This window comes from Salvelinus namaycush, chromosome 7, assembly GCF_016432855.1.
Source record: "Salvelinus namaycush isolate Seneca chromosome 7, SaNama_1.0, whole genome shotgun sequence".
Taxonomy (NCBI): Eukaryota; Metazoa; Chordata; class Actinopteri; order Salmoniformes; family Salmonidae; genus Salvelinus; species Salvelinus namaycush.
Window position 1 is genome coordinate 23,585,044 of NC_052313.1, and position 14,333 is coordinate 23,599,376.

Below are 14,333 nucleotides of genomic sequence, written 5' to 3' on the forward strand. Positions count from 1 at the left end.
GCTCGCTGTCCTTACCAGGGTCTTGACCTGACTGCAGTTTGGCGTCGTAACCGACTTCAGTGGGAAAATGCTCACCTTCGATGGCCACTAGCATGCTGGAGAAGAGTGCTCTTCACGGATTAATCCTGGTTTCAACTATACAGGGTAGATGGCACCGTGTGGGCTGGCGGTTTGCTGATGTCAAAGTTGAGAACAGAGTGCACCATGGTTGCGGTGGGGTTATGGTATGGGCAGGCATAAGCTACAGACAACGAATACAATTGCATTTCATCAATGGCAATTTGAATGCACAGAGATATAATGACGAGATCCACCGCCATCACCTCATGTTTCAGGATGATAATGCATAGCCCCATGTCGCCATGATCTGTACACAACTCCTAGAAGCTGAAAATGGCCTCGTTTTACCATGGCCTGCATACTCACCAGACATGTCGCCCATTGAGCATGTTTGGGATGCTCTGGATAGACGTGTAGGACAGCGTGTTTCAGTTCCCGCCAATAGCCAGTAACTTCACAAAGCCAAGGGGAGTGGGACAACATTACACAGGCCACAGTCAACAGCCTGATCAACTCTATGTGAAGGAGATGTGTCACGATACATGAGGAAATTGGTGCTCACACCAGATACTGACTATTTTTTTGATCCCCGCCCCTACCTTTCTTTTAAGGTATTTGTGACCAACGGATGCATATCTGTATTTCCAGTCATGTGCTATCCATAGATTAGGGCCTAATGATTTTATTTAGTCTGACTGATTCCCTTTTCTGAACTATAACTCTGTAAAACTTTGAAATTGTTGCATTTTGCGTTTATTTTTTGGTTCAGTGTATTATGATCACTCTATGGTGTTCTCCGTTTTGCTCTACGACCTCTCTAAATGTGTCAGGAGACTCCTCTGAAGTCGGTACTGTTTATGCACCAACTTCTGTTTGGTAGCGTCTAAACCATTTGGGCTGCAAACTTTTGGAAAGTATGAAGGTAGATTTGTGCCTACCCAAAAAAAGAGGTAAATATGTGAAATAATATGAATTTTATTTATATCGCCTTGATTTAGGACAGACACTTCAAAACCTTGTTTCTTATGATATATTTTTTGACTGTCCTTTTTGCCATTTATGAATGAGTTATAGAATGTGTTTCTATGGGCTTTAGTAGTAAAGGCCAAATATATATATATTTTTTATACCTAAAGGTGTTCTAAATTTTTTATCAAATAGCTAAATGATCCATAGTATGACCATACAATGGATCATCAGTATGATCTAAAAACCTTCTACAGTATGTTCACTTCGAGGCAAGCAACACTGAACCATATATGAGAGCACCCGTTGTTCCAGACTACAGTGTAATCTGGCTCCCAGTAGCCAATGTGAGTAATATCTTTAAACAGGTTAACATTCGCAACAGACGGAATACCAGGATGCGTATTCAGAGCATGCCTTGACTAGTTGGCAAGTGTCTTCTTTGACATTTTCAACCTACCCCTGACCCGGTCTGTAATACAAACTTGTTTCAAGCAGACCACTATAGGCCCCGTGCCAAAGAACTCCAAGATAACCTGCCTAAATGACTATCGCCCTGTAACTTTCACATCTATAACCATGAAATGCTTTGAAAGGCTGGTCATGGCTCACATCAACACAGACACCCTGGATCCACTTCAATTCACAAACCGCCCCAACAGAATCACAGATGATGCCATCTCTATTGCACTCCACACTGCCCTCACCCACCTGGACAAAAGGAATACCTATGTAATAATGCTGTTCAGATCAGCATTCAACACCATAGTCCCATCCAAGCTCATCACCAAGCTCAGGACTGAACACCTCCCTCTGCAACTGTATCCTGGATTTCCTGGACTTCTTGATGAGACGCCCCCAAGCCATGAGGGTAGGCAACAACACATCCGCCCACACTGACCATCAACACGGAGGCCTCTCAGGGGTGTGTGCTTAGTCCTCTCCTCTACTCCTTGTTCACCCACGACTGCATGGCTGCGCATGACTCCAACACCATCATCAAGTTTGTTGACGACACAATGGTGGTAGGACTGATCACTGACAACAATGAGACAGCCTATAGGGAAGAGTTCAGAGACCTGGCAGTGTGGTGCCAGTACAACAACCTCAACGTCAGCAAGACAAAGGAGCTGATCGTGGACTACAGGAAACCAAGGGGCGAGTACACCCCCATCCACATCGTTGGGGCCGTAGTGGAGTGGGTCGAGAGCTTTATGTTCCTCGGAGTCCACATCAATAAGGAATTAACATGGTCCACACATGCCCACACAGTTGTGAAGAGGGCATGACAGCTCCTCTTCCCCCTAAGGAGGCTTAAAAAATTTGTCATGGGCCCTCAGATCCTGAAAAGGTTCTACAGCTGCACAATTGAGAGCATCTTGACTGGCTGCATCACTTCTTGGTACAGCAATTGCAAGACACCCGACTGCCATCAAGGACCTCTATACCAGGCGGTGTCAAAGGAAGGCACATTTTTTTTGTCAAAGACTCCAGTCACCCAAGCCATTGACTGTTCTCTCTGCTACCGCATGGCAAGCTGTACCAGTGCACCAGGTCTGGAACCAAAAGGACCCTGAACATCTTCTACCCCCAAGCCATAACACTGCTAAACAAGACTGCTAAATAGCTAATAACATGGCTACCCAGACTACCCTACATTGACCTTTTTTTGCAATAACTATATTGCGCTTGCTCCATGCACACACACTGGACTTTACCCACACACTCACACATACTTACACTGACACCCCAACACGCACATACACACTCACACACACCACACGCTGCTGCTACTGTCTATTATATATCCTGTTGCCTAGTCACCCCTATACCTATATGTACACTACCGGTCAAATGTTTAGAACACCTACACATTTTTTCTTTATTTTTACTATTTTCTACATTGCAGAATAATAGTGAAGACGTCAAAACTATGAAGTGAATCCAGACAATATTTCAGATTTTCTAAGTGTTTTACAGCGAAAACACAATATAGCGTTATATTAGCATACCACAATAGCATACATTGATTCAAGGCAAAAATAGCGATAACGTATAAACCACCAAAATATATTAATTTTTTCACTAACCTTCTCAGAATTCTTCAGATGACAGTCCTATAACATCATATTACACAATGCATATAGAGTTTGTTCGAAAATGTGCATATTTAGCGGCACAAATCGTGGTTATACAATGTGATTAGTGGCCAAAAATTCAAGCAATCTGTCCGGCGCCATCTTGGAGAGGCACCTAATCTAATCGAAAACTATTCACAAACTTGACTAAAAAATACAAGTTGGACAGCAAATGAAAGATAAATTAGTTCTTAATGCAATCGCTGTGTTAGATTTTTAAAATTAACCTTACTGCGCAATACAGCGTGCGCCAAAGCGAGACCGCACCATAATTCATGGCGGAAATATTATTTGACATTTATCAACATAAGTACGAATTAACAGCATAAAGACTGCTTACTATTAGCTGAGCTTCCATCAGAATCTTGGGCAAGGTGTCCTTTCTCCAGAACAATCGTCTTTGGGTTGAAAGATGTCCTCTTGTCCGGTCGAAATAGCAGCTAACGATAGCCACCAACTGGAGAGGTGTCCACCTCGTGAAAGCGCATGACAAAGAAATCCCAGAAAATCGCAATAAACTGCTATAAACTGCTATAAGTCGGTTTAAATTAACTACCTTATGATGTCTTTAACACCTATAACGAATAAATACATGACCGGAGATATAGAACTACTAAAACGAAAGCGTTTGCAGGACGCCATTGTGATGTCTTCATGCGTCAGGCGCACTGTTGAAAAGGACGGTCCTTCCGTTCCACGGTCTTATATAAGGTCCCAGATTGCGCAATCGACTCCATTCAAATTCTCACCGCTTACTGACATCTAGAGGAAGACGTATGCAGTGCATGTAGCCCCATAGCTTGCATGGGGACTTATAAACTGACCCTAGAACAGGGACCTCGATTTCTGAAATCTCACTCCCTGACAGGAAATGTGCTGCAGAATGAGTTCTGTTTCACTCAGAGAAATAATTCAAACGGTTTTAGAAACTAGAGAGTGTTTTCTATCCAATAGTAATAATAATATGCATATTGTACGAGCAAGAATTGAGTACGAGGCAGTTTAATTTGGGAACTCATTTTTCCAAGATCGAAATAGCACCCCCCATAGGCTCAAGAGGTTAACAGGTGTGCCTTGTTAAAAGTTAATTTGCGGAATTTATTTCCTTCTTAATGCGTTTGAGCCAATCAGTTGTGTTGTGACAAGGTAGGGGGGTATACAGAAGATAGCCCTATTTGGTAAAAGACCAAGTCCGTATTATGGCAAGAACAGCTCAAATAAGCAAAGAGAAACAACAGTCCACCATTACTTTAAGACATGAAGGTCAGTAAATATGTAACATTTCAAGAACTTTGAACATTTCTTCATGTGCAGTCGCAAAAACCATCAAGCGCTATGATGAAACTGGCTCTCATGAGGACCACCACAGGAATGGAAGACCCAGACTCTGCTGCAGAGGATAAGTTCATTGACGTTACCAGCCTCAGAATTTGCAGCCCAAATAAATGCTTCACAGAGTTCAAGTAACAGACACATCTCAACATCAACTGTTCAGAGGAGACTGTGTGAATCAGGCCTTCATGGTCAAATTGCTGCAAAGAAACCACTACTAAATGACACCAATAATAAGAAGAGACTTGCTTGGGTCAAGAAACACGAGCCATGGACATTAGACTGGTCAAAATCTGTCCTTTGGTCTGGAGTCCAAATTGGAGATTTTTGGTTCCAACCGCCGTGTCTTTGTGAGATACAGGGTAGGTGAATGGATGATCTCTGCATGTGTGGTTCCCACCATAAAGCATGGAGGAGGAGGTGTTATGGTGTGGGCGTGCTTTGCTGGTGACACTGTAAGTGATTTATTTAGAATTCAAGGCACACTTAATCAGCATGGCTACCACAGCATTCTGCAGCGATATGCCATCCCATCTGGTTTGCGCTTCGTGGGACTATCATTTGTTTTTCAACAGGACAATAACCCAACACACCTGCAGGCTGTGTAAGGGCTATTTTACCAAGAAGGAGAGTGATGGAGTGCTGCATCAGATGACCTGGCTTTCACAATCCCCCGACCTCAACCAACTTGAGATGGTTTTTGATGTCGGACCACAGAGTGAAGGAAAAGCATTCCAAGTGAAGCTGGTTGAGAGAATGCCAAGAGTGTGCAAAGCTGTCGTCAAGGCAAAGGGTGGCTATTTGAAGAATCTCATGTAGTCACTCAAACTTTTTGGGTTACTACATTATTTCATGTGTTATTTCATAGTTTTGATGTCTTTACTGTTATTTACATTGTAGAATAATAGTGAAAATAAAGAAAAACCCTTGAGTGAGTAGGTGTTCTAAAACTTTTGACCGGTGGTGTACATCTACCTCAATTACCTCTTACCCCTGCACAAAGACTCAATACTGGTACTCCCTGTATATACAGTGCCTTCAGAAAGTATTCATACCTATTGACTTTTTCCACATTTTGTTTTGTTACAACCTGAATTCAAAATGGATCAAACTTTTTTATAATCACCCATCTATACACAATACCTCAAAATGACAAAGTAAAAACATGTTTTAAAAAATGTTAGCACATTTACAGAAATACACTATATATACGAAAGTATGTGGAAACCCCTTCAAATTAGTGGATTCCGCTATTTCAGCCACATCCTTTGCTGACAGGTGTATAAAATCGAGTACACAGCCCTGCAATCTCCATTGACAAACATTGGCAGTATAATAGCTTCACTGAAGAGCTCAGTGACTTTCAATATGGCACTGTCATAGGATGCCACCTTTTCAACAAGTCAAGTTAGTCAAATTTCTGCCTCGTTAGAGCTGCCCCGGTCAACTGCAAGTGCTGTTATTGTGAAGTTGAAATGTCTAGGAGCAACAATGGGTCAGCTGCGAAGTGGTAGGCCACACAAGCTCACAGAATGCAACCTACAAGTGCTGAAGCAGGTTGCGAGTAAAAATTGCATTATCTGGAGTGATGAATCACGCTTCACCATCTGGCAGTCCGGCGGACAAATCTGGGTTTGGAGGATGCCTGGAGAATGATACCATCCCCAATGCAAAGTGCCAACTGTAAAGTTTGGTTGTGGAGGAATAATGGTCTGGGCTGTTTTTCATGGTTCAGGCTCGGCCCCTTAGTTCCAGTGAAGGGAAAGCTTAATGCTACAGCATACAATGACATTCCAGATGATTCTGTGCTTCCAACTTTGTGGGAACAATTTTGGGAATGCCCTTTCCTGTTTCAGCATGACAATGCCCCTGTGCACAAAGCGAGGTCCATACAGAAATGGTTTGTTGAGATCGGTGTGGAAGAACTTGACTGGCCAGCACAGAGCCCTGACCTCAACCCCATCGAACACCTTTATGAGGAATTGGAACGACGACTGCGAGCCAGGCCTAATCACCCGACATCAGTGCCTGACCTCACTAATGCACTTGTGGCTGAATGGAAGCAAGTCACCGCAGCAATGTTCTGACATCTAGTGCAAAGCCTTCCCAGAAGAGTAGAGACTGTTATAGCAGCAAAGGGGTGACCAACTCCATATTATTGCCTATGATTTTGGAATGAGATGTTCGATAAGCAGGTGTCCATATACTTTTGGTCATGTAGTGTATCTCATTTACAGTTGAAGTCGGAAGTTTACATACACTTAGATTTGAGTTATTAAAACTCGTTTTTCAACCATTCCACAAATGTACAAACAATAGTACGCAAGTATAAACACCATGGGACCGCGCAGCCGTCATACCGCTCAGGAAGGAGACGCGTTCTGTCTCCTAGAGATGAACATGCTTTGGTGCGAAAAGTGCAAATCAATCCCAAAACAACAGCAAAGGACCTTGTGAAGATGCTGGAGGAAACAGGTACAAAAGTATCTATATCCACAGTAAAACCTCCTATATCGTCCTATATCGACATAACCAGAAAGACCGCTCAGCAAGGAAGAAGCCACTGCTCCAAAACCGCCATAAAAAAGCCAGACTACAACTGCACATGGGACAAAGATCGTACTTTTTGGAGAAATGTCCTTTGGTCTGATGAAACAAAAATATAACTGTTTGGCCATAATGACCATTGCTATGTTTGGAGGACAAAGGGGGAGGCTTGCAAGCCGAAGAACACCATCCCAACCGTGAAGCACGGGGGGGGCAGCATCATGTTGTGGGGGTGCTTTGCTACAGGAGGGACTGGTGCACTTCACAAAATAGATGGCATCATGAGGCAGGAACATTATGTGGATATATTGAAGCAGCATCTCAAGACATCCATCAGGACGTTAAAGCTTGGTCGCAAATGGGTCTTCCAAATGGACAATGACCCTAAGCATACTTCCAAAGTTGTGGCAAAATGGCTTCAGGACAACAAAGTCAAGGTATTGGAGTGGCCATCACAAAGCCCTGACCTCGATCCTATAGAACATTTGTGGGCAGAACTGAAAAAGCGTGTGTGAGAAAGGAGCCCTGCAAACCTGACTCAGTTACACCAGCTCTGTCAGGAGGAATGGGCCAAAATTCACCCAACTTATTGTGGGAAGCTTGTGGAAGGCTACCCGAAACGTTTGACCCAAGTTAAACAATTTAAAGGCAATGCTACCAAATACTAATCGAGTGTATGTAAACTTCTGACCCACTTTGAATGTGATGAAATAAATAAAAGATGAAATAAATCAATCTCTCTACTTTTATTCTGACATTTCACATTCTTAAAATGAATTGGTGATCCTAACTGACCTAAGACAGGGAATTTTTACTTGGATTAAATGTCAGGAATTGTGAAAACCTGAGTTTAAATGTATTTGGCTAAGGTGTACTGTATGTAAACTTCCGGCTTCAACTGTACATAATTATTCACACCCCTGAGTCAATAGTTTGCAGAAGTACCTTTGGCAGCGACTACAGCTGTCAGTCTTTCTGGGTAATTCTCTAAGAGCTTTCCACACCTGGATTGTGCAACATTTGCCCGTTATTCTTCTCAAAATTCTTCAAGCTCTATCAAATTGATTGTTGATTATTACTAGACAAACATTTTCAGGTCTTGCCGTAGATTTTCAAATATATTTAAGTCAAAACTGTAACCAACCACTCAGGAAAATTCACTATCTTCTTGGTAAACAACTCCAGTGTAGATTTGGCCTTGTGTTTTATGTTATTGTCTTGCTGAAAGGTAAATTAATCTCTCAGTTTCTGGTGGAAAGCAGACTGTACCAAGTTTTCCTATGAGCTTTGCCTGTGCTTAGCTCCAGTCCTTAACGATTACAAGCATACCACCACTATGCTTGAAAATATGGAGAGTGGTACTCAATAATGTGTTCTTTTGTGTTTGCCCCAAACATAACACTTTCTATTCAGGACAAAAAGTGAATTGCTTTCCACATTTTTTTGCAGTATTACTTTAGTGCCATGTTGAAAACATGATGCATGTTTTGGTATGTGTTTATTCTGTACAGGCTTCCTTCTTTTTAATCTTTCAATTAGGTTAGTATTGTGAAGTACCTACAATGTGGTTGATCCATCTTCAGTTTTCTACTATCACAGCCATTAAACTCTGTAACTGTTTTAATTTCACCGTTGGACTCATGGTGAAGTCCCTGACTGGTTTCCTTCCTCTCCGGCAACTGAGTTAGGAAGGATCCCTGTCACTTTATTGTGACTGTGTGTATTGATACACCATCCAAAGTGTAATTAATAACAACACCATGCTTGAAGGGATATTCAATGTCTGCTTTTACATTTTTTACCCATCTACCAATAGGTGCCCTTCTTTGCCGGGCATTGGAAAACCTCCCTGGTCTTCGATGTTGAATCTGTGTCTGAAATTCACTTCCTCGAGTGAGGGACTTTACAGATAATTGTACGTCTGGGGTACAGAGATGAGGTAGTCATTCACAAATCAATCATGTTAACCATTATTATTGCACAGATAGTGAGTCCACTAATTATGTGAGTTGTTATGCAAATTTTTACTCCTGAACTTATTTAGGCTTGCCATAACGAAGGGGTTGAATACTTATTGGCTCAAGACATTTCAGCATATAATTTAAAAAAACGGAATTTCATTTTGACATTATGAGGTATTGTATGTAGCCCAGTGACAAAAACATCTCAATTTATTTGATTTTAAATTCAGGCTGTAACACAACAAAATGTTAGTCTACACCTGATGTTTACGAAGGATGTGACAGTTCTAATTTGATTTGATTTGATTGATGCCACGGAAGTTCAAGGCCGACCGTCTTACTGCAGGCATTAATAGCAGACAACAGGATCCCCATTATAGTGAATGGAAAAATGGCAATCGTCATGGTCAATCTTCGTGTAAACAGAACATTTTTGAAGACAATCATGGTACCAATTATTGCTTCTAATACACCAGATATATGCCATTGAACCAATTATTTTAAAATCGCACACAGAACAAGTTCTAAGAATAATTGAGTTGCCAATGGCAGCCTACAGTACCCTGGTCTGCCTTCAACTTCAATGACTCAATGAGAGGGGGCAGCACTGAGAGCTTTCAGCGTCACTTCCTGGAGTAGCTCAAACTGCGCATGTTATGTCAGCATGAGACGCCAACTTACCCGACTTCATTTGGCATCAATGTACTGTTGAGAATTCACATAGGAATGAATGGTGTGACATAATAGATGGCTTGATTAAAGGCTCTGTCCATTCATACAGTATATACAGTCATTGGTAAATACAGTCGCACCAACACTGTGGTATGCTCCATGCTGTTTAGTTACAATTTACACAAGCTTGCTGTTGTTCGAAGATGCTGTAGCAACCTGTTACCCCTGGTAGATTGCTTTATTTTTCTAGGGTTTTTGGGTGGTTGATAGTTACTTTTCATATTGTTTTTTTAAACATGGTTAAACCTAATCGGAGACACATCCAATGAACAAACAATGCAATGAGTTCCAATTACATCTAAGGATTTGGCACTTACAGAGTAAATAAGAAATTATAATGAAACACTAATTCCAGTATCGGCTCCCCTTTTCCCAGAGCTTATTGGTGCTACCAGTACTCCTTCATTACACATACAAGTCTAAGGACCCAGAATGGTACCTAAATGAATGCATAGTCTAGCTTTTACATGACATGTTTTTGTTAATTACCGTCCATATACCAGTTCTTCACTGGCTGTTTCCTTTATGTGTATATATTTACTGTATATACAGGTACATTGCTAATGAAGCAGATGTTGGCTGTGAAATTATTGTAATGAGATTGTTCATGCAGTAATTATGTGTTTTTCAACATGTATGTGTTTTGTTTACAGGCGTGTGGTGTGAGTTTGTGCTTTTCTAAGCAGAGGCATGGTAACTACATAGCTACTCCCGAACAAAGGCAGAGGGAACTAGAGAGGATCATGGTCTCTAATGCTCCTTAGAGGGGGGGGGGGGGGGGGGTAGGGCGGTGGGTGAACACACTGAGGCCTTCTCAGAGCAGAGGCAGGGATCACCATGGCTACTCACCAGGACCAGGGGTGAAGTGAATAAATGAAAAGCTCAGCACAGCAAGAGCTGGAGTGTGCATTGATGCTCTCTCGCCTGCATTTTTAGCTCCTTTTGTGGTGAAAAAGGACCTCTCTCCCTTTCCTTTACACTTGACAGTTTTTCTTCACCCTGAGTATTATGTTTGGTAGTATAACATGTTGTACTTCACAATCAAACCCCCGATGGGCATCATATATTGTTTTAGGCATTGCACCGGCAGAAGCAGTTGCGTTATTGTTGCAATAATGCATTGACAAAATAAGCTAGAGCATAGTACTGCACTCAATAACATCTTCCTTATTCTGTACATTCCTACTAATGTAAGAAAACAATGTTGTAAGGACTGTCCCCTGATAATTATACACTTTTGATACATTTCAGTACCTAGTTTGATTTGGTAGGCTACAACTAAGACAGCATTTCTTTTACATCATATACTTCCTCACAACATAAAGAAGTGTATTACAGTAGCCCACAAGCATAAAACACAGCCAGATCAACCAATGTTGTTTCTTTACAGGTTTTATTTTGGTCTATTTGTGAACGTGTTACTGCCCTCGTGGAAACCCCATTAAACTCAACCGTTCAAACCGCGGTGCTCCTTAGTAGCAGCAGTAGCCAATAGGCTGTTTCGGTGTACCAGAGCCAGTGTTGCCAGTGTTGTTTCTGGGTATGGAATTTGTATTTGCGCCTGACTCAAAACTGTGTGTACACAGTCCATTAAATAGAATAAAACTCTCTCTCTCTCTCCTCCTGAGAGAGGGGGAAATACAAAGCTTGAAACATGTATCTGGGATTTCATTTATTTATTTCTTAAAAAATATGTCTTATTTTCTTCTTCCAAGGTTTCCAGTCGTCTTTGTCGTTTTCTACTAAGTACGTCAGTCAAACAGGGAGGAAGAAAAGAGACATGGCCAGCGCAATAATAACAGTGCTAACACACTGTGACTGAACAATACAGCAAAGATTAAAACCCCATTAAGCAGCACCAGAACCATTCAAAACAAACAGCCTCTTAGTGATTGTGATGGAAATGTGCCATACATCGTAATGTGTATAATAACAGGTGAGATATGGCCATGGGGTGACGCAGTTTTTTCTTAAAGTTTGGCCAATTGCAGTCTTTTTAACGCTCCGAGGTAAACAAGTAAACACAAAGCAAACGTGATTGCCCCAGGAGGACTGTCTGCATACAAAGTGGCGATAAGTGTCAGCATTGATTTCACTGGAGTTTTTCTGCTCTGTTCCGCTCACCCTATCGTACTCTCGCTGTGTCGCTGCCGGCAGTGTGTTTTTAAGTTACACTGCTGTACTGGGCTGCGGAGCATACTGAGTTCTGTTCATCTCAAGGGAGGCAAAGATAGGATGATATATACATTTTTGCAAGAGAAGCAACTATGGTGCTCGATTAAAGTTCGACATAATAACAGTAGGCGTTTGAAATAGCACCTGAAAATGAGCAATGACGGTTAAAAAACAGGTTAGATTAAAGGAAGGAAGTGGTATTCTACAGGGATACACTTTTTAACAGGACCTACTGTGGCACACACATTTTATGTAATATACTCACTTCTGAATAGATTCAAAGTGAAACACTTGAAGCCCATTGGGCAAAAAAAGCCAAGCGTAAAGCTAACAACCCAGTTTTGAGAGCGACTACATACTGCAGTCAGTTGACCCCTGACGTTCAGTTACATGCTTTGTGGGCTGTCAGCTTTGTCCTTCCTGACCGTGGTATTTACCTGAACACACTGTCATCGATGGCTTGCTCAAGATTAAATGTTGACTATCCACTGCAGTTGACAATTTACCTCAAGTTTGCTCCTGACAGCAGGGGATGGTGAATAAACAAATGGCTTCCCTATTGGAGTGTCAAGAGGCATGCCCATGCAACCAATACCATCATTATGCCCCAGACATGCCATTCATCAACAGCCTGATGGAATCCATTAATAAAATACATTTGGTGTCCGTCGGAAGCTCTATTGGATATATAAAACATACATTAAGCCCGCGGCGATATCCAGGCAATCATTTGATACACCTATTGACTTGGAAACAAAAATGATACTACCAGACGCCCGCTGGGATACAACATGGATCTGTTAAACCTTTGTTGCATCCCAAATGACACCCTATTCCCTACATTGTCCACTACTTTTGACCAGAGCCCTATGGGTCCTGGTCAAATGAAGTTGTTGTTTTCTTGAAGTGAAGTGCTTGGGAAATAACCCTGTTTCAAATGTAACTACACTGTAATCCCTGGGCAGGTCTGGGCTTCTTATCCTACAGAATTGTGCTAACACTATGCGACACTCTCCATATTCCCACCAGACTGCTTATTAGAATACATTTCTATTGCATACAGCCATGCTCACAGAGCTTTGAGACTTCTGGTATCCTGTTTTACAAACAATGTGCACTTTGTTCACTTATTTTTTTGTTGTTGGTGTGTGTTTATTCAGCACAATGTTTCTGCCCAGGAAAAACGTTGAACCTATTTGAAATGACACAGATGTACATGATGGATCGATCATAATGGTATATCATTGGATTTGTTTTTATATGTCACCAATCCTTTTGAACATCTCCTTTCTACTGACTGACATTATCTCTGGTCTCCAATTACAGCTCCACTCGGACGTAGACAAAGGGGACGGCAAAGTGAAGTACGTGCTCTCCGGGGAGGGCTCCACCTCCATCTTCACCATCGACGAGAACACGGGGGACATCCACGCCACTAAGCGTTTGGACCGGGAGGAGCAGGCCTATTACACCCTGCAGGCCCAGGCCGTGGACCGGCTCACTAACATCCCTGTGGAGCCCAGGTCAGAGTTTGTTGTCAAGGTCCAGGACATCAATGACAACGAGCCCAAGTTTCTGGATGGACCCTACATGGCCGGGGTACCAGAGATGTCAGCACTGGGTAAGCCTCTTTCTCAGCCTCTCTCTCTCTCTCTCTCTGTTTGTTTGTCCCCAGTCCTCTGTCCTCGTCTCTGTCTGTCTATCTGTCAGTCTGTATGTGATTTTGATATTGATGTCTGTATGTCTGCCTGTAATCTGCCTCTGATTCTCTCTCTCTCTCTACCTCTTTCTCACCCTCTCTCTCTCGCTCTCGCTCTCTCTATTTCTATCTGTCTCCGTCTCTCTGTCTCTCTCTCTATCGCATTTACCCACCACAATCTGCAGCATCCTACATTTATCTCTCTCTGTCTCTCATCTCTCTCGCTTCATCTATATTAATGAACACAGTCTACGCTTTATTATAAACATGGAACTGAATCTGTGGCACTCATTTGTCTGTCAGACTGTGCATGATTGTCATAGCCACAACTGAAGAGGGTCCTTTTCCACACACAGAGGTTTTCTTTCTAGTGTTTTCACTAACTGTTGCAGTTTCAAAACACTGTGGTTTTAAAAGCTCCAAAATCTAATCTGACCCTTTACAAAGTAATTACTACAACTGGTTAGTTCCTTTAAGCGGTTCCCATTGTGCATTGTTTAGATGTGGTTTTATACCTAAAATAGTGAACAACCTCATGAGCCCCCCCCAAAAAGATCATTGCTAGTTTGAACGATGAAAGCAGTGAAATATCTGCTTATACAAACAGACCCGAAACCCCAATGTTGAGCAATGAATCTAGCGAGTTCAGAGATGGCAGATTATTCAAATCCAACAGGACATGTAACGGAGCACCTCGCGAGGTGCTTCGCCACGGAAACAAAA

The 14,333-nt window shown here is 42.1% G+C and overlaps 1 protein-coding gene across 1 annotated transcript in view; it reads left to right on the forward strand.

Moving 5' to 3' along the window:
• LOC120050393 (cadherin-7-like) overlaps positions 1–14,333 on the forward strand; it is a 99,886-nt gene that overhangs the window by 20,317 nt on the left and 65,236 nt on the right. The window contains exon 2 of the mRNA XM_038996981.1: positions 13,238–13,532. Coding sequence (XP_038852909.1) covers positions 13,502–13,532 — 31 coding nt within the window. The 5' untranslated portion in view covers positions 13,238–13,501. The remainder of the gene's footprint in view (positions 1–13,237; positions 13,533–14,333) is intronic.